At 37.3% G+C, this 21,286-nt stretch overlaps 1 protein-coding gene across 1 annotated transcript in view; it reads right to left on the bottom strand.

The window, feature by feature from the left end:
- The window catches only part of CFAP47 (cilia and flagella associated protein 47), a 521,025-nt gene that overhangs the window by 110,199 nt on the left and 389,540 nt on the right, over window positions 1–21,286 (bottom strand). The window contains exons 54-56 of the mRNA XM_032330937.1: window positions 9,935–10,043; window positions 5,894–5,998; window positions 2,371–2,527 (exon numbers count right to left, since the gene is read on the bottom strand). Of these exons, the coding sequence (XP_032186828.1) occupies window positions 2,371–2,527; window positions 5,894–5,998; window positions 9,935–10,043 (371 nt within the window). The remainder of the gene's footprint in view (window positions 1–2,370; window positions 2,528–5,893; window positions 5,999–9,934; window positions 10,044–21,286) is intronic.

Below are 21,286 nucleotides of genomic sequence, written 5' to 3'. Positions count from 1 at the left end.
TTTTACTCAAGAGAGAAAGAGTTTACTTAAAAGAGACTGTTTTTAAAAAAAAAAAAAAAAGAGACTGTTTTAAAATATGAAAGACTAATAAATCTTTCATTGTCAAGCTTACTGTTTTTTCCTGTTACATAGCAAGAGCATTTTAGACCAATTAAAGAAAATCAAGAAGCCACAAATTACTTCATAATTTATTTCTAATGTTAATAATCTTGATCCAATATGTTTTTATAACATTCTCATAGTTAAGGAGTGATTTGGCTGCAATTGTCTTGACAATTCTATTCCTTGAACAGATCTATTTATCAGCCTTGTGTGCTGTTCCCATACCAGAAATTCTGAGCCCCGGAAGTGGTACAAACTTCACAAACACATATTTTCTTGGTGCCTCTCTAAATTTGTGGTTTCCAATCCTAACCAAATACAATACATTTCATATTTTTATTCTGTCAGCTCCATCCTCCATTCCCTCCAACAATTATTTCAAACCACTGGGCCACTCATCAAATCTCTTACTCTATCCCCTTTTCCCAGCAGATAAAAACACAAGCAAAACTGCACTTAATTCCCAAGTGCCTCTGAGACCTAACAATTTATCTACAGTCACATTTGTTTTATCCTATCTCTACCTGTCCAGAGGGAGAAATGTCCCTCCTTCACCTGAAGCCTGAGCTTAGTCCTCCCAGAGCCTTACCCATCAATCAGTTAAGCCCCAACTCCTTTACTGCTTTAACTTCTGCTCAAGCCTGGCTGCTTCTTTCTGACTCTACATATGCTCACATCTTTTCCATATTAAAATGCTGACTTCCTTGAGTCTACAATCAACTTTTAGTAAATACTGGCATGTCTCTCATCACCACCGAAGTTTTCACAAGGGAATTATACAATAGATGACATTATATTCTTAATTTTTACTTAATTATTTCATACTAAGAGCAGGAGGAGACGATTAGGAAAGATGAAAATATCAACAGGTAAATGACAGCATTCGGTTTCAGCATTAATCAAAAAAACAGTCATTTGCAATCATGATAAAATACGATTTTGCCTCCATCAGATGATGAAGATTATGGAGAATGGTACTGGTCAGAGTTTATAGGCAGAAGTACTGTCTGTAATATACTCTTGAGAGCAGCACAAATTGCAATAGTGTAACCATCCTGGAGAGCAAGTTGGTTATTTATATCAAAAACCTTAACATGCATGCATTTCTTCTGGCCCAACAATTGAGCTATATACAATGAATTGTGGTGGTAGTAGTAGTAGTAGTTTTAGTAGATGTAGTAATAACATTTGAAAAGATAAAATTAGTAATGTCTAATATTAGATTTAAAATGTGTTTCAGAAAACTTGTAATGAGTTGATTTTCAGACTTTCGTTATTTGGTCTTTTAATAAAAAGTGATCAGAAACCCCACATAATCTAATTTAAAAACATGTATCTTCAATATGACATGAAAAAAAAACCCAAGTTTTTTACAACTGAAATTTAATCCAAATATGTTATTTATGAAGAAAAGAGGGTGCATCCACTGTGGATAACAGTATGAATGTTAATCATAAAGCTAAAATTAGAAGTACCCTACTATCCAGTAATCACACGACTGGGTGTTTACCACAAAAATACAAAAATACTGGGATGCCTGGGTGGCTCAGTTGGTTAAGCCACTGCCTTTGGCTTAGGTCATGATCCCAGGATCCTGGGATCGAGTCCCCTGTCGGGATCCTTGCTTAGTGGGGAGCCTGCTTCTCTCTCTGCCTCTGCCTGCTACTTTGCCTGCTTGTGCTAGCACTCTCTTTCTCCCTCTGACTAAATAAATAAATAAATAAATAAAATATTTAAAAAATATACAAAAACACAAATTCAAAGGGATACACATGCACCCCTATGTTTATATGATGACGATACTGGGTGATGTGTGAAATTATTAAATTTCTATATTGTACACCTGAAACTAATACAACACTGTATGTTAGCTGTAAGAGAATTAAAACTTAAAAAAAAAAAGAACCAGAATACTAGAATTCCTAAAAACTTTGAAGGAATAAGCATTGGCATATTTGGGTCATGTCATAAAAATCTTACAAATCTACTACCTTACATATTTGGCTTTACAGATAAATTGGAAGAACTTGACTTGGTACATAGATTTCTAATTTCTGATTCTAGCTCCACCATTTATAAGTTGTGATTTCAGCCAAGATATTTCATCTCTCATACCTTGTTTTCTCTTTTATAAAGTAATGCTATTGAAATAGCTAATGGATCTCTAAATTGTCCATTACCCCTAATATGGTTGGATTTTGTGATAAAATAAGTTTGACTGATTACAAAATAACATATATAAAATGTATTTTAAAAAATCCAACTTACTTGTTAGTATAATATTGACCAAAACATCTTCTTTGGTGGGATTTTGGAAAGGTATAACAATAGATGAATGAAGACGGAGGTATGTAGTTACTTTTTCTACGTCTATAGGCTGGGGGAACAGTCCTACTCCAGAGAGGTAGAATATCCATTCTTTAAACTGTTTAAAGATAAACATGCATGACATATATATCCTAATTACATACATTTTATTTGCAACACTTAATAAATGTAATATGCATAAAAACCTTGGTAGATAAGAAATATTGCAGGGTGCCTGGGTGGCTCAGTCAGTTGACTCTTGATTTCAGCTCAGGTTGTGAACTCAGGGTCTTCAGTTGGAGTCCCATGTTGGGCTCCACTCAGTGGAGAGTTTGCTTCTCTCTTTCTCTTTGCCCCTCCCCCCTGCTCATGTGCTCTCTAAAATAAATAAATGAATCTTTATATTAAAAAAAAAACTTTGTTGTTAATATTTAATCTGCATCATTATATATTTTTTCTTTTCCAAATTCCTTTTGATTTTATTGAATATTCAATGTATTTCTGCACTAAAAAAAGAGGGCAAAAGATTATTAATACTCAACTATGGAACACCTTTCTATGCATAAGAGGTTACTTATAGCAATATCAAAGAGAAATCCTAATGTAAACCTTGTATTTATACTCAGGGTTTTTTAAAAAAAAATCAGTTTGTCTAGCAAACTGGAAAGTAAACACTGCATGAAGTTTCCAAAATCCTAGAGTGATTTTCAAATGAAATTCAGATGGTTATCACATGAAGGATGAGAGGGTGAGGCACAGATTGAAGTCCCATTAAAAGGAAGTATGCAGGGGTGCCTGGGTGGCTCAGTGGGTTAAAGCCTCTGCCTTCGGCTCAGGTCATGATCTCAGGGTCCTGGGATTGAGTCCTGCATCGGGCTCTGCTCAGCGGGGAGCCTGCTTCCCTCTCTCTCTCTGCCTGCTTCTCTGCCTACTTGTGAACTCTCTCTCTGTGTCAAATAAATAAATAAATAAAATCTTAAAGATAAAAAAAAAGGAAGCATGCATACCTGCACGCCACAGTATTTATCCCTACTGCCTAGGACAGTGTATGTTCTGTTATGACATGACAAGGAAGAATGGCTCAAAAATTACATGAAGGAGATTGCTTGTAGCTATTGTTCTTATCTGGGTTTCATAAACCTGCAGAACAGTGTTTGAAAATGTTTCTTTGTGTTCATTTAGAATAAAAGTCCTGAGAGCACAACAGACTGTGACTCTGTTCTGCACTGAATACTTTGCTAATGTTCCAGATGAATAAAGAGGTCACAAAATGAAAACCAAGAAACAATAACCTAGTTTATAATTTCTTAAACTACGTAGATGTGTCCAAGCCTCCAATAAAAAGGGAAACATTTAAGACTGTTTCAAACTAGGACAGTTGGTGACAGTAAACCCATAAAATGCTGTCTCCGCATAGGAAGGATTAAAGGTAAATTTTATCTGTACGTATCTTCAAATGCCTGCACTTCTTTTAGTTAGAGATTCTACTAGCAGAATACAAGTGCAATATATTTTCACTTACAATGTCCTGACTCCACACAATAGAATGACCGGAATCAAGCAACAGGGTTCAATTATATTCACAACTTTTTTTTACATTAATTACTTATTTTGGCTACTTAATAAAAATCAATCCTGGATGACAGCAATGAAGTTACTTTAAGCCACTGGGAATAAGCTGAACTACAAAAACAAGAAGGCCATGTTTTCAGGTTTCACCAAGTGGCCTGGAATATTGGAGCTTCTAAATTAAACCACATCCCACTATTATTGAACACTAGTATCCAACAACTGCCCTGGCATTGCTTAAATTATCCCTGGGTTCAGAGAGGGGAATTAAAAAAAGTATCCAAACAATCATGTGCATTAAAAAAATAATAATGTTTTCGCCCATATTTATCTCAAACTTTTTTGAAAGAAGACACAGCACAACCTTTAAATATCCGATTCCAGGGTGCCTGGGTGTCTCAGTCAGTTAAGCCTCCAACTCTTGACTTCAGCTCAGGTCATGATCTCAGTGCTGTGAGGACCCCAGTGGAGCCCCATAGTGGGCTCCGCACTCAGTGAGGAGTCTGCTTGAGATTCTCTCAGTCTCCCTCTGTCCCCACCCCTGCTTGCATGCTCTCTCTCTCTCTAAAATATATAAATAAATGTTTTAAAAAATATTTCTGCCTTATTAAAAGTATTTTTGTAGAAGAAATAAACTCTACTATACTTTCCTTCTTCTGTATGAAAAGGATCGTTGTTTTTATTTTTAATATTTATGAGACTCAAGCATACTTCCAGAACATTGCTTCAGTTTATGTAAAAGTCAGTCATCATGTAAGAAATTTAATAGCCTCAGATTTTTTCTTCTGAAGGCAAATTACACATTTTCTTGGAAAGGAGGATACTCCAGTCACCCACAGGTCTTGTACTGACATGGGGTCCCCTATATTATATTTGATTCCATTGCCTCTCAGGTGGCATGTTTTGTAAGCTCATTGGTGTCCTGTAGGATTTAAAGCACATATCTCCATTTACATTCCTCCTCATAACACTTGAAGAAATAAAAAGTAATAATAATTGTCAAAAGTTATGTAAAATTTTCATCAGCGGTAAGAGAGTTATAAAAGTCTGTAGGTAGCTGCAAAAAACAGTCAAGAAGACAGGCTGAAGTCACATGTCCTGGGTTCAGGTCCAAGTTAAACCTCTTACTAGCTGCCTGACCTTAATTTCCTTGTGTCTGTTTCCTGATTCATAAAATGAATTGATAGTTCTACCACAGGACTGTGGTGAGAATGAGTTGATAAAATTCTTAGAATGGCATGTAGCAAGTTTAGAGATGCTTAAAAAATTATTAATTATTATTATTTTTGTTTTTTGTTTATTTTTTAAAAGTTATTTATTTGGCAGAGAGCGTGTGTGAACAGGATGAGGGGCAAAGGGAGAGAATCTCAAGCAGACTCTGTGCAGAGTGTGGAGCCCAATGTGGGGCCTGGTCTTAGGACCCTGAGATCATGACCTGAGCCAAAACCAAGAGTTGGATGCTTAACTGAGTCACCCAGTTGCCCCTTAACTATTATTGCTTTTAAAAAATTATTATTAATCAGTAACACTGTACAGATAAAATACTATGAAAGAATAATACAGTATTTGTAAGATCACATTTTCTACAGTTTCATATTTAAGTTCATGAAAATATGAATAAACATTAAGTCAGGAAATTAACATAAATGCTAACAAAATGGCATTTCCATTAAAATACCTATATTTTAAATCTGGTTGTATGTTCACCTTCACTCAAGTAATCTAAGGATTTAAAAATGCCTTCTTTAGATGCCTCCACATGCACAATGTATACTGCATTTCCAAAAGTTGATTTAATTAATAATTTACAATGAAGTTGTTTTGCTTGCAAAATACGTCAAGTGAATGAATTAGCCTTATTTATTGATTCTGAAATTTAATGAACTTGACTTGGTCCAAGAATAGTCTATTATACCTGAGTACAGCAGAAGGTGATAGAAACTTGATGACCAGTTCTTCCAAGAGCCGAAGGAAAAAAGTGAACTGATACCTCTTTAATGGAGTAAGGAGAGACGGTCAGCTATGTAAATTCAGAGAGAAAAAAAAATCAATGCTTTTGTTTGAGCCAGGATCTTTGCATGCTAGGTATATGGCAGGTTGATTTTCGTGTGATTAGTGTGTTGCCTTGTATGTGCTACCCATTCTTAGTATGTCTGCTTGGTGAAGACTGGTATAATGGCCACAGTAAACAGTGTTTAGTAGTGTTTACCCCATGTTCTTCCTCCAGGCAATGACCACATGGAGTTACTCGCTTTATAAAAGGAAATCAGGATGAATCTTTAGAGCTGAGTAAGAACCCCATATAAGCTGAGTAAGAACCCCAAGTAACAGAAATAAGCACGTTTTTTTAAGAACCTATAGCTTATAAATCCCAAGATACATGTGAAACCACCGAGAACCTAACTTTTAGCCCTGATGATGTCAAAAGAGATGAACTGATTGTAAGCATAGTGTAAGCATAGATGTAAGGAAGGTTTCTTTTTCTTTTTTAAGATTTTATTTATTTATTTGACAGACAGAGATCACAAGTAGGCACAGAGGCAAGCAGAGAAAGAGAAGGGCAAGCAGACTCCCCGCTGAGCAGAGAGCCCGATGCAGGGCTCGATCCCAGGACCCTGAGACCATGACCCAATCCAAAGAAAGATGCTTAACCCACTGAGCCACCCAGGAACCCCAGGAAGGTTTCTTTAGTATACATTGAAGTGTTCCTTTTTGTCTGATCACACACACACTCAAGGTGTGACCTGTTAGAATAACTTGAGTCTGAGCAGTATTAGAATGGGTTACCTTTCTAGAGATTATGAAAGAAGCCAGCAACTCCATCAAAATGCTATACTGCGAATAATATAATCAGCTCTTACAGAATGATAAAATGAGGGGCACCTGGATGGCTCAGTAGGTTAAAGCCTCTGCCTTCAGGTCATGATCCCAGGGTGCTGGGATGGAGCCCCACATCGGGCTCTCTGCTCAGTGGGGAGCCTGCTTCCTCCTCTCTCTCTACCTGCCTCTCTGCCCACTTGTGATCTCTGTCTGTCAAATAAATAAATAAAATATTTTTTTAAAAAAAGAATGATAAAATGAAAAGGCATATGTCTTAAAAGTTAATTTTTTTCACTACTGTATTTTTCACAATAACTTTTGAAAATATAAAACTGCAATACAGTAGTGTCATTCGAATCCTTGTAGAATGTAGCACTTAGTGTTTAATAATAATGCTCTGATAATGACCATGGAATACAAACACAATTTATTGTTATAACAGTCACCTCCTTACTCTATATATGTGTGGTTATTCTATAGCAAATATTTTTATCTCAGGCTGGCTCTCACTCTGAGAGTTAATCACTTAAGTTTATGTATAAATAAGGAGTACAAATTAATTTTAATATCAACCTTAGCAAAAAACGTTGTATTTCATATATTCTTTCAATTTAGCAAATATGAAAAAAGTTCTCTATATAGATAGATAGATATAAAGAAATCATCTGCTTCATTAGAAAAACTACATACTACTACATTAACTTGGATTTTAATTCTATTTCTACCACTTACTAACCATGTGGTTTAAGTATTTTAGCTTCTCTGGCCTCAAATTCCTCTTCTCTAAATATATGTCAGAAGCATATGGTGCAGATTGAGGTAGTGTATATAGCCGAACAGTAACTCAATAAAATTCCTTTATTTTCACCTAAAATTCACTGAAAAATCCCACGGTTTCAAGGAAAGGAAGATAAACTCTATTGGTTGCAATTTATCTGTAGCAAATGTACTGGTTTAGTGTAACGGCATATAAATACTATGTTAAATATAGGACCTGTTGGAAACTTGCAAACATTTAATTACAAGCAAGTGTCATCATAATAGCCAATTCCAATATGTGAGTTTACACTGGATCTTAGCTGAAGAGAGGAAGATTATCGGAACAGCTGAGTAAAGTTAAATTTGGACGGATACTAGATGATGTGGGAGATTAATTATGCTATTATGAAATATAATCTGAAGTACTTAGTGTTGAAATAGCATGATGCCTATAACTCACCTTCAGACTGAACAGTAAGAAATATAAGAGAAAGAAAACAAATGTAGCAAATCATGAACATAAGAACCAAGATAGAAGGTATAAGTTTGTGCACTATACTATTCTTTCAACTTCTGCATCTGTTTGAAATTTTCCATAGTATATAGTTGATGGGAAGCACATCTTTTATATCATTATTTTCCTTGATAATCAGTCTATGCTTACTTATTGAAGGATTTATGAGTAAACATCAATGTTTTAAAATCCTTACCTATGTAAACATGAACACTATACAACAAAGCCAAGAATAAAATTATACATGTATGTGTGTATACATATATAAAATTATATAAGTATGAGTGTGTATATATATATAGTCTTTCCATTTATTATCATTATCACTAATGTGTGCTCCTATTTGTTCTCTAATATATAATAGTATTTTTCTCATCTATAAATTTATTTTTGAGTTGTTTTCCAATATTCAAGTTAAATGCATACTCAGAGCTCAAAAGTATGTATGACAAATGTATAAAGGAATGAATGGACAAGAAACCATGGTTAAAATGTTAAAGCAGAGTCCATATTCTTCATTATGTAATATAAGATGATACCTGAAATATACCACATTTGTTTTCTCTTAGACCACAGTTCATATTCTTCTGTAAAAGTGGTGATATAAAGAATATAAAAACACCACTTTCTATTGAGGTATTTCAGGTATTTATAAACCATATCCTGACCACCATATTCTGTTTAATTTATGGAAAATACAGTGTTAAGTAATACAAGCATGTGTGTACATTTTAGTATAGTTATTCTAAGATAACCTATATATGCAATTTTAGCAATATAATAATTAGTGATACCTAATCTGACATATCATGGCAGTTAAGAACTAATTTCATATCATGATACTATAAATTGGCAACCACTCATTGATAAGAGATAGGTATTAAGATACAAATGAAATCATGCTGTAGATTTCTTAATCACTAAGTAGCAAATAGTAAAAGCCTTTATTTAAATATTATATCTAACACAGTTTCATGATTTACTGTGAGATCCTCCGAAGAAAAAAATCTATCAAAATTATCATTTTGGGGGCACCTGGGTGGCTCAGTGGGTTAAAGCCTTTGCCTTTGGCTCAGGTCATGATATCAGGGTCCTGGGATCGAGCCCCACATTGGGCTCTGTGCTCCACAAGGAGACTGCTTCTTCCTCTCTCTCTGCCTGCCTCTCTGTATACTTCTGATCACTGTCAAATGGGTGGATGGAATATTTTAAAAAAAAATTATCATTTTGAAGTTTACCTGAAAACATGGTTTTGGTATTCATTGGGCATATTTGGTATCATATGCTTGGAAATAAAGCTATTGATGCTAAACCTTCAGATCTTGTTTTGTTACTTGTGGGAGGAGATAAGTGATTGGGCTCATTGACTGGTACTAGTCTCTGCTACGGGACCAAGGAGTGAGAAATGGTGGAGAGAAAGGAGAGAGGGTCAGAGCTGTTCACATTGTTTGGAAGTGGAGGACAGGTGATGGGCAGAAACTCAAGTGCTAGAAGGAACTAGCCTCTCAGAACCCTGGAAACATAGAAAAATTGCTGAGTCAGTATCATACTACTGGAAAATGGTTTCCAAATGTGATTACTAAAATGGTCAGCAATAAAGCACAGCCAGTTTACTGAGAGTCCAGTGATAATGAGTATGACACTGGCATATAGAACTTTAAAAATTTATATGAACACAATATTGGCTTTTTTGATCAATTAAAATGGGGGTAAATATGTATGTATATAAATTCTATTTTTAAATTTGAAGCATTTGAAACCTTATTAATAAAACAAATGATAATACCCCACAGTGTACTCCAAAATCAGTATTGAAAAATGCTCCAATAGTGGCAGGTTACTTGGATTTCCAAATATACTTACTGATGATCTGTTAACATCCAAGACAAAATTTTCAGGATTACTGTTTGTTGCTTGCAATTCTAAGGTCTCATGTGTAGGATTAACTAAAGGAATGATCTGAGTGGCATGCCTGGAAAGAAAAATGAAGTAAGTAAACTTGTTCATAAACTTGTTCAATGATAATTTTATAAATTTGATGACTATCATGGGTTGAACTGCATACCCAAAAAATATATATTTAAGTTCTAACTCCCAATATCTCAGAATGTGACCTTATTTGGAAAGAGGGTCAGTGTAGATATAACTTGCTAAGATGGGATCATACTGGAATAGAGTGGCTCTTAATCCGTTATGACTGGTGTTCTTATAAGATAATGTGAAGACACATGACAAGATGACCATATGGCAATGGAGGAGGAGACTGAAAAGATGCACCTATAAATCAAGGAATACCAAGGATTGCTGGTAAGCACTAGAAGCCACAAGAGGAAAGGAAGGATTCTCCCTTATTGGTTTCAGAGGGAGCATGGTCCTGCTGAAACCCTGACTTCAAATTTCTAGCCTCTGGAACTGTTAGACAATATGTTTCTGTTGTTTTAATCCACCCAGTGTGTGATATTTGTTATGACAGATCTAGGAAACTAATACAATGACTTGTATGAGTTTCAAAATAAGAATAATCATGTATGCACTAATGGTACTTTGCTAAATTAGTCCTTGATTTTCTACTTCTGAGACCAAATGTTATTCCACACTGTTTTTGGAGCAATATTTACTCACTATTTTGTAACTATTAAATTCAAGCAAAAAGGTTAACATAGTCTAAAAATAATAATAATGAGTAATAAATTCATAAGTTCTGTCCATTACATTGGAAAGATCCAAACCAATGATGAGTAAATACAGAAAAAAAAAAAATATGGCTGGTATTTATTTTCAGAGCAAAGACTAATCAAGAGGATTCGTAATTCTTACTTTACCATCATTTCTAATACCTTTTGATGTATAGCATGAAAACTGTTATCCTACAGAAATGCAGTATAAAACCACACTGAGATACCACCTCACACCTGTTAGGATGGTGTCATTTAAAAAAAAATAAGTGTTGGCAAGGATGTGGAGAAAATGGAACACTGGTACCCCACTGATGGAAATATAAACTGGAACAGCTACTTTGGCAAACAATAGGAGGGTTCCTCAAAAAAATTTAAAAAGTAGTACTATAGGTGGAGGACAAGATGGCAGGGAAGTAGGAGGAGGCGCCTTTGAAACATGTACCCTAAAGTGAGTTGATTACCTACCAAAGAACTGCAATCACCCATGTAATCAGCCTGAGATCAGAATTATACACGTCTGGATCTCTACAGGGGCAGAAGAGGCCAGTGGGCAGGTAAAGCGGAGTGGGAATATCGGACTGATATTGGAAGATAAACAAAAGGGGGAGGGAGCCTCCAGAGGTGACCGGTTGGAAAGTAATACCCCAATCTGAGAGTGTCCTGCATCTGGGGACCAGTATTAACTTGGAGACTGGCTGAAAGCACTCAAAAAGAGCAAAGGATCGCAGGGGGCGGGGAATTGTGGGAACTGGGGCAGCTAGGGACAGGGGCTTAAGTCCCTGGTCCCAGGACAGCCACCTCTGGCGCTGAGCCAGAGAGAGTGCGGCAGAGAAACCAGGTCTTGGTCCCTAATCCGCCAGCGCACCCGAGAACGCGTGGGTTCTGGCTCCTGTGAGGGGATGGCAGAACGCGCGAGCCCTACTACAAAGTCTGAGATACAGGCGTCCCTCATCCTCCCCTAAGAGAGGTACAAAGGCCCAGCCACTGCTCTTTTGACCCACGCCATTGTTTCAGAGCCTAAGACGTGCGCCCTAATCTCTCCCCTGACAGAGGTACGCAAAAGCCCAGCCCGGTGCTTTTGGACCTGCGCCCCGTTCTCAGAGCCTGAGACCCGCGCGCGACCCACAGCCTCCCCTGAAAGAGATGCGCACAAGCCGGGCACTCTTAGACCCAGAAAGACCAGGCGCTCCCAGCCCGGGCCAGCGGGAAAATCTCAGTGTGCGATCGCTGCTTGGAACCTCTCTGGAGGTCTGGAGCTCCCAGACAGCCGCCACTGCTTTGGGTACAAGCAAAAGATCCTGCGTCCCCAGGGACCGCGACTCAGAACCTGCTCTGCCAGTGGCCAAGGGGGAACTTATTTGGGCTCTGCAGCCAAACTGAGGCTTCTCTCTGAGAGGGAGGTCAGGGTACAGTTTGATTTCCTCTAAAACTACAAAAACCATCAAAAGCGGTCAAGGTGAGAGAAAAAAAAAAAAGTGAACAAACATAAAAAACCGCCAGAGAACAAAAGCCTGAAAAAAACCAGTTTCCTCAGAGCCCACCCCCTTGAGGGGGGGCAGGATGACTTAACTCAGGGAACATCAAAGACTGGAAACCCACGTGGCAGGCCCCTCCCCCAGGAAACAAACCAAGAAAGGAAGAAAAAAAAAAAAAGACTGCAAGAGAACAACTACCACTACTTCATAGGACAATTTTTATTTTTAACTCATTCCCACTATTCTGGTTCATTTTTTTTATATAGATAATTTTTTAACCTACTTACCATCACAGTGAGCTGTCCAGTACATCAAATTCAATAATAACCTTCTAACCTGAACATTTTGATACATACACCTGTGTTTTTCTTTTACATTTCTATATTTTGAATTTCTTTTTTTTAAATTTTAGTTTAGTCTAGTTTATTCCTTTTTATTTTTCTTTTCTAATATTCATATAGAGTTAAACTTCAAAGTAATCCCCTTTCCCCAATCAATACTACCCCTATAGGTAAACCAATTTTTAATCCCGCTTTATCCTAGGAAAGTTGAGTCCTTTAACAAAGATATCAAGATATCTAGGAAGAACCAAAACAACCTTCCTCGCCCACACTGAGAATTTATAACCACTCTCCCATCTTTTTCTTCCACCACTGTTTCTGTGTTTTTGTGTTTGTCCTGAAGTATATAAATCTTATACTTGGGTTCTTTTTGACGAGGTTCTTCCTTTATTTGCGTATATATATTTTTTTCTTGTGTCATATACTTTTATCAGTGTTTTTGTATACTTCATAAATCGTACATTGGGGCCCATTGGGGCTGAACCTTCTCTTTCATCTTCCCTTTCTTTCCTCTCTCTCTCTTTTTTTCTTTTTCTTTTCTTTTGTCTTTCGTTTGGGTGGGGAATCCTGATTGCTCAGAAGCATTCCAGAGTGCACCTTGACTGCACCACGGTCAATACATCCAGCTACATCTGTTCAGTCATCTCTCACCAAAATGACTAGGAGGAGGAATGCCCAACAGAAGAAAAACACAGAGGATGGACCTTCTGCAACAGAGCTAACGGCTATCAACATAGACAATATGTCGGAAAGAGAATTCAGGCTAACAATTATCCAGGCAATAGCTAGGTTGGAGAAAGCCATGGATGACTGAACGGAACTAATTAGGGCCGAACTGAAAGCGACCAGACAGGATGCTCACAATGTTAGGGCTGAGTGGAAAGCTACCAGGGATGAGTTTCACAATGCTCTCAATGAGTTCCAATCTAATCTAAATTCTCTCAAAGCTAGGGTAACTGAGACAGAAGGTAGATTTAGTGATCTGGAGGACAAACAGAGAGAAAGGATCAGGAGGAAGCCTGGAACAAACAGCTTAGAAACCATGAAAAAAGAATCAGGGAAATAAATGATACCATGAAACGTTCCAATGTCAGAATTATTGGAATACCTGGAGGAGATGAGAAAGAAAGAAGACTAGAAGATATAGCGGAACAAGTTCTTCATGAAAATTTTCCCAATCTCGTGAATGGAACCAGCGTTCATGTACTAGAGGCTGAGAGGTCTCCACCCAAGATTATAGATTCCAAAAAAACACCAAGGCACCTGATAGTCAAATTGAGGAATCATAATTGTAGGTATAATCTCTTGAAAGCTGCTAGGACTAAGAGGCTCCTTACTTACAGAGGAAAGCCCATCAGAATAACGTCAGACCTATCCACAGAGACCTGGCAAGCCAGAAAGGGCTGGCAAGACAAATTCAGGGCATTAAATGAGAAGAACATGCAGCCAAGAATACTTTATCCAGCAAGACTGACATTCAAAATGGATGGAGAGATAAAGAGATTCCAAGACCGGCAAGGCTTAAAAGACTATGCAACCACGAAGCCAACACTGCAGGAAATATTAAGGGGGGTTTTATAAAAGAGGAAAAATCCTAAGAATAGCATTGAACAGAAATACAGAGACAATCTACAGAAAGAAAGACTTCAAAGGTAACACGATGTCAATAAAAACATATCTATCAATAATCACTCTCAATGTGAATGGCATAAATGCACCCATAAAATGGCACAGGGTTGCAGATTGGATAAAACGACAGGACCCATCCATATGTTGTCTACAAGAGACCCATTCTGAACCTAAAGATACACCCAGACTGAAAGTGAAGGGATGGAGAAGCATCTTTCATGCCAATGGGCCTCAAAAGAAGGCTGGGGTAGCGATTCTCATTTCAGATAAATTAGATTTTAAACTAAAGACTGTAGTCAGAGATACAGAAGGACACTACATCATTCTTAAAGGGACTATCCACAAAGATGATATAACAATTGTAAATATCTATGCCCCCAATATGGGAGCAGCCAACTACATAAGAAAACTGTTAATCAAGATAAAGAATCATATTGATATGAATACATTAGTAATAAGATATCTTAACACGCCTCTCTTAGATCATCGAATCAGAAAATCAATAAAGAAACAAGAGCATTGAATGACACACTGGACCAGATGGACCTCATAGATATATACAGAACATTCCACCCTAAAACAACAGAACACTCATTCTTCTCAAGTGCACATGGAACCTTCTCAAGAATAGACCACATACTGGGTCACAAATCAGAACTCAACCAATACCAAAAGACTGAGATTATTCCTTGCATATTCTCAGATCACAACGCTTTGAAACTGGAGCTCAATCACAAGAAAAATTTCCGAAGGAACTCAAACACCTGGAAGCTAAAGACCACCTTACTTAAGAATGCTTGGATCAACAAGGAGATCAAAGAAGAACTGAAAAAATTCATGGAAACCAATGAGAATAAAGACACTTTGGTCCAAAACCTATGGGATACAGCAAAGGCAGTCCTAAGGGGGAAATATATAGCCCTCCAAGTCTCCCTCAAAAAAATTGAAAAGTCCAGAATACAGCAGCTGTCTCTACAACCTTAAAGAACTGGAGGATCAACAACAAATCAAACCAACTCCATACATAAGAAGGGAAATAATCACGATTAGAGCTGAGATCAATGAGGTAGAACCAGAGATACAGTAGAATGTATCAATGAAACTAGAAGCTGGTTTTTTGAAAGAATCAATAAGATCAATAAACGATTGGCCACACTAATCCAAAAAGAAAAGAGAGAAAGCCCAAATTCATAAAATTATGAATGAAAAGGGAGAGATCACAATGAACACCAAGGAAGTAGAAACAATCATCAGAAGTTATTATCAACAGTTACATGCCAATAAGCTAAGTAACCTAGATGAAATGGATGCATTCCTGGAAAACTATAAACTCCCAAAATTGAACCAGGAAGAAACTGACAATTTGAATAGACCGATATCTAGTAATGAGATTGAAGTGGTGATCAAAAACCTCCCAAAACACAAGAGCCCAGGACCTGATGGATTCCCTGGGGAATTCTACCAAACTTTCAAAGAAGAAATAACATCTATACTCCTGAAGCTGTTTCAAAAAATTGAAGCAGAAGGAAAACTTCTAGACACTTTCTATGAAGCCAGCATTACCCTGATCCCCAAACCAGGCAAAGACCCTACCAAAAAGGAGAATTTCAGACCAATATCACTGATGAATATGGATGCTAAGATTCTCAACAAGATCCTAGCAAACAGGATCCAACAGCACATTAAAAAGATTATCCACCATGACCAGGTGGGATTCATCCCTGGGCTACAAGGATGGTACAACATTTGCAAATTAATGTGATAGAATAAATTAATATAAGAAGAGAGAAGAAGCAGATGGTCCTCTCAATTGATGCAGAAAAGGCATTTGACAAAATCCAGCATCCGTTCCTGATTAAAACGCTTCAAAGTATAGGGATAGAGGGAACATTCCTGAACTTCATAAAAGCTATCTATGGAAGACCCACAGCAAATATCATCTTCAATGGAAAAAAGCTTGCAGCCTTCCCGTTGAACAACAGGATGTTCACCACTCTTGTTCAGCATAGTATTAGAAGTCCTAGCAACAGCAATCAGACAACCAAGAGAAATAAAAGGTAGCCAAATTGGCAATGAAGAAGTCAAACTCTCTCTCTTCGCAGATGACATGATTCTTTATATGGAAAACCCAAAAGACTCCACCCCCAAACTACTAGAACTCATACAGCAATTCAGTAACATGGCAGGATACAAAGTCAATGTGCAGAAATAAGTGGCTTTCTTATACACTAACAATGAAAATACAGAAAGGGACATTAGAGAATTGGTTCCATTTACTATGGCACCAAGAACCATAAGATAACTGGGAATAAACCTAACCAAAGAGGTAAAGGATCTGTACTCGAGGAACTACAGAGCACTCATGAAAGAAACTGAAGAAGACACAAAAAGATGGAAGACCATTCCATGCTCTTGGATCGGAAGAATAAACATTGTTAAAATGTCTATACTGTCTAGAGCAATCTATACTTTTAATGCCATTCCGATCAAAATTCCACTGGTAATCTTCAAAGAGCTGGAGCAAATAATCCAAAAATTTGTATGGAATCAGAAGAGACCCCGAATCGCTAAGGAAATGTTGAAAAACAACAATAAAACTGGGGGCATCACGTTACCTGATTTCAAGCTTTATTACAAAGCTGTGATCACCAAGACAGCATGGTACTGGCATAAAAACAGACACATAGACCAGTGGAACAGAGTAGAGAGCCCAGATATGGACCCTCAACTCTATGGGAAAATAATCTTCGACAAAGCAGGAAACAATATACAGTGGAAAAAAGACAGTCTCTTCAATAAATGGTGCTGGGAAAACTGTACAGCTATATGTAGAAGAATGAAATGACCATTCTCTTACACCGTATACAAAGATAAACTCAAAATGGATAAAAGACCTCAACGTGAGACAGGAATCCATCAGAATCCTAGAGGAGAACATAGGCAGTAACCTCTTTGATATCAGCCACAGCAACTTCTTTCAAGATATGTCTCCAAAGGCAAAGGAAACAAAAGTGAAAATAAACTTTTGGCACTTCATCAAAATCAAAAGCTTCTGCACAGCAAAGGAAACAGTCAAAAAAACAAAGAGGCCACCCACGGAATGGGAGAAGATATTTGCAAATGACAGTACAGACAAAAGGTTGATATCCAGGATCTATAATGAACTCCTCAAACTCAACAAATACAAAACAGGCAATCATATCAAAAAATGGGAAGAAGATATGAACAGAGACTTCTCCAATGAAGACATACAAATGGCTATCAGACACATGAAAAAATGTTCTCATCACTATCCATCAGGGAGATTCAAATTAAAACCACATTGAGATATCACCTTACACCAGTTAGAATGGCCAAAATTAACAAGACAGGAAACAACATGTGTTGGAGGGGATGTGGAGAAAGGGGAACCCTCTTACACTGTTGGTGGGAATGCAAGTTGGTGCAGCCTCTTTGGAGAACAGTGTGGAGATTCCTCAAGAAATTTAAAAATAGAACTTCCCTATGACCCCGCAATTGCACTCCTGGGTATTTACCCCAAAGATACAGATGTCGTGAAAAGAAGGGCCATCTGTACCCCAATGTTTATAGCAGCAATGGCCATGGTCGCCAAACTGTGGAAAGAACCAAGAGGCCCTTCAATGGACGAATGGATAAGGAAGATGTAGTCCATATACACTATGGAGGATTATGCCTCCATCAGAAAGGACGAATACCCAACTTTTGTAGCAACATGGATGGGACTGGAAGAGATTATGCTGAGGAAATAAATCAAGCAGAGAGAGTCAATTATCATATGGTTTCACTTATTTGTGGAGCATAACAAATAGCATGGAGGACATGGGGAGTTAGAGAGGAGAAGGGAGTTGGGGTAAATTGGAAGGGGAGGTGAACCATGAGAGACTATGGACTCTAAAAAACAATCTGAGGGATTTGAAGTGGCGGGGGTGTGGGAGGTTGGGGTACCAGGTGGTGGGTATTATTATAGAGGGCACGGATTGCATGGAGCTCTGGGTGTGGTGAAATAATAATGAATACTGTTATGCTGAAAATAAATAAAAAATAAATTAAAAAAAAAAGTAGTACTATATGGGGCGCCTGGGTGGCTCAGTGGGTTAAGCCACTGCCTTCGGCTCAGGTCATGATCTCAGGGTCCTGGGATCGAGTCCCGCATCGGGCTCCCTGCTCGGCGGGGGGGGCCTGCTTCCCTTCTTCTCTCTCTGCCTGCCTCTCTGCCTACTTGTGATCTCTCTCTGTCAAATGAATAAATAAAATCTTAAAAAAAAAAAAGTAGTACTATATGATCCAACAATTGGATCCCAACTATTGAGTATATACCAACTATTGGATATATATCCAAAATAAATGAAATCAGTATCTCCAAGATGTAACTGCACTCCCACGTTAATTATAGCATTATTTACAGTGGCCAAGATATGTTCTTCCACAAATGTGAACTATACAATGAAGTATTATTCAAACTTAAAAAAGAAGGAAATCTTGACATTTGCAACAGCATGGATGAACTTAGAGGACATTATGTTAAGTGAAATAGCTCAGAGAAAGACAAATACTGTGTGATCTCATTTATGTGTGGAATATAAAAAAGTAAAAAATAGTGTACGTTCTGTGGAAATTAAAATCAATTTCATGGCAAAGATTAATATAACTTGATGACATTTGAAATGGGCAAAGACAGAAAAATAAGAAGTGTATGTAGCTTGTGTTTGTCACTGGACCAAGGAGCAAAACATACAGACTGAAGAGGTACTTGATTCATTGTTCATCCGGAAAAAGTTTTTTGATTGAATTGAATCTAATAAATCTTTTCTTTAATTGCTAGTTTTCCCAATAATGAGAAATGAAATTTGTAATTACAAATGTGTATACTGAGGATTGTTGATACACATATTTATTATTTAGGGACAAAATTAAATTGCTCGAGTTTAAAATGTTATACTTTTTCCTTGGGTTACTCATTTCTAAACAGTCACAATAAAATATTTTTTCATCAAGACTGTTTCAAACTTATTAATACAGAATAAGATGGAAAATTAAAATAATATTACTTTTCAAATCAATGAAAAATAAGAAGGTAATTTTTAAAATATGTATTTATTTATTTTTAGAGTGAGAGAGAGAGTGAGCAAGCAAGCATGTAGAGGGGCTGAGGGAAAGAGAAGTATCCTGAAGCAGATTTCCCGCTAGTATGGAGTCCCATGCTGGGCTTGATCCCAGGGTCCTGAGATCGTGACCTGAGTTGAAATCAAGAAATGGCCACTTACCCAACTGAGCCACCCAGATGCACCAAGAAGGTAATTTTAATGAGAACCAAGTGGTAGCACCTTAAAAACCATTTCCAGGATGAAGTGTATCTGTGAACTCTGAATTATTTTTTCAACTTCTTTTGAGTCTTAAACTTTTTCAAAATAAGAAGAAACTAAAAACAAAAAAACAAACAAAACAAAACAAAAACCACAGTGCCGGGGCACCTGGGTGGCTCAGTCAGTTAAGTGTCTGACTCTTGATTTCAGCTCAGGTCCTGATCTGAAGGTCCCGGGATCAAGCCCTTTTTTGGGCTCCATGGTCAGTGAGGTGTCTGCTTCAGATTCTCTACTCCTTCCTTCCCCCCAGCTCTATCTCTCTCTAAAAATTTTTTTAAAAATCAACTCAAAATCAGGGTTGTGAGATCAAACCCAACATCAGGCTCCACAGTGAGTGGGAAGTCTGCTTGAGATTCTCTCTTCTTCTCCCTCTGAACTTCCCCCAACACATGCTCTCTCTCTCTAAGTAAATAAAATCTTAAAAAAAAAATAAAAACACCAGTGATGAGAAAATATCATGAACTCCTAAGAAGAATGCACTTACCATAGAAGGATAAAACAAAAAATGCCTCCAATATGTAAAGGTTCCTGGGGTGACTGAATTCAATTAATTTCATTTTGCAAATTATTTAGTAAGTGACCACTATCATTCTGAAATTCATTAATAATAATCTATAAGGCAAATCATAGATTATAATTGAGGCTGTCTCTGACTTAAAAGTGCTGAGTCCTACAACTTACTCCATTCGCCTCTGCTTATGCTTGACATAAACCTGGGAACAAGTAAATAGTGTATCTGCAACAAGAATACTTCCATTGTACTCCAGGCTTTTTCTCAAACTTCCTAATCATCATTCAGGTGTTTAATAGAAACTTCAAATTTACAGGTCCCAAGCTGAGCTCTTGATCCTGACCCTCAAACCAGGTTTTCTTATAGTCTCCTCTATCTCAGTTAATGTCACATCTTTAGTTTCAGTTGCTCAGGTCAAAAACTTTAGTGTCATCCATGCCCTCCTGTTTTCCTTATGCCTCAAATATTTCTAGTGAACAAAAGTCATTAGCTCTACTTTAAAAAATAAACCATAACTGAACACTTCTCTCCACAATCACTGGCAATCCTTTGGTCCAACCTGCTATCATCTTGGTCCTGAATTAGTGTAATGACCTCCTATCTTATGTTTCTCTCATATCACATGCAGATATCAACTCCAGGTACATTGTGGACCTAACCATGAGAACTATATACGATGACAGTGATGTTCTTAGTGATGTTAGAATATGGAAGAATTGGAGAAAACAAAAAGGCTTATAAACTACATTAAAATTCAGAATTTAATTTCACTAAAAGACTCCACTAAGAGGCTGAAAAGGAAATTCACAAGATAAGAAAAGGTATTTGCAACATATATAACCCACAAAGGTTTGTAGCCACTATATATAAAGAACTATAAGATATAAAGGAAAATACAGACAAACTAATAGTAAAATGATCAAAGGGCAAGAAGAAAAATTTCAAAAAAGATAAAACATATGGCAGGTGCTCAACCTCATTAGTCATGAGAGAAATGTAAATTAAAAGTGCATTGACATAGGGGTGCCTGGCTGACTCAGTCAGAAGAGGGTGGGACTCTTGATCACAAGGTTGTGAGTTCAAGCCCTATGCTGGATGTAGAGATCACTTAAGAAAAAAAAAAGTCTGAAGGGGTGCCTGGGTGGCTCAGTTAGGCTCTGACTCTTGATTTCAGTTCAGGTCATGGGAACTCAGGGT

Source organism: Mustela erminea, chromosome X, assembly GCF_009829155.1.
Source record: "Mustela erminea isolate mMusErm1 chromosome X, mMusErm1.Pri, whole genome shotgun sequence".
Taxonomy (NCBI): domain Eukaryota; kingdom Metazoa; phylum Chordata; class Mammalia; order Carnivora; family Mustelidae; genus Mustela; species Mustela erminea.
Note: the sequence above shows the minus strand (reverse complement) of the source record. Positions and strands in the feature narration are given on the sequence as shown.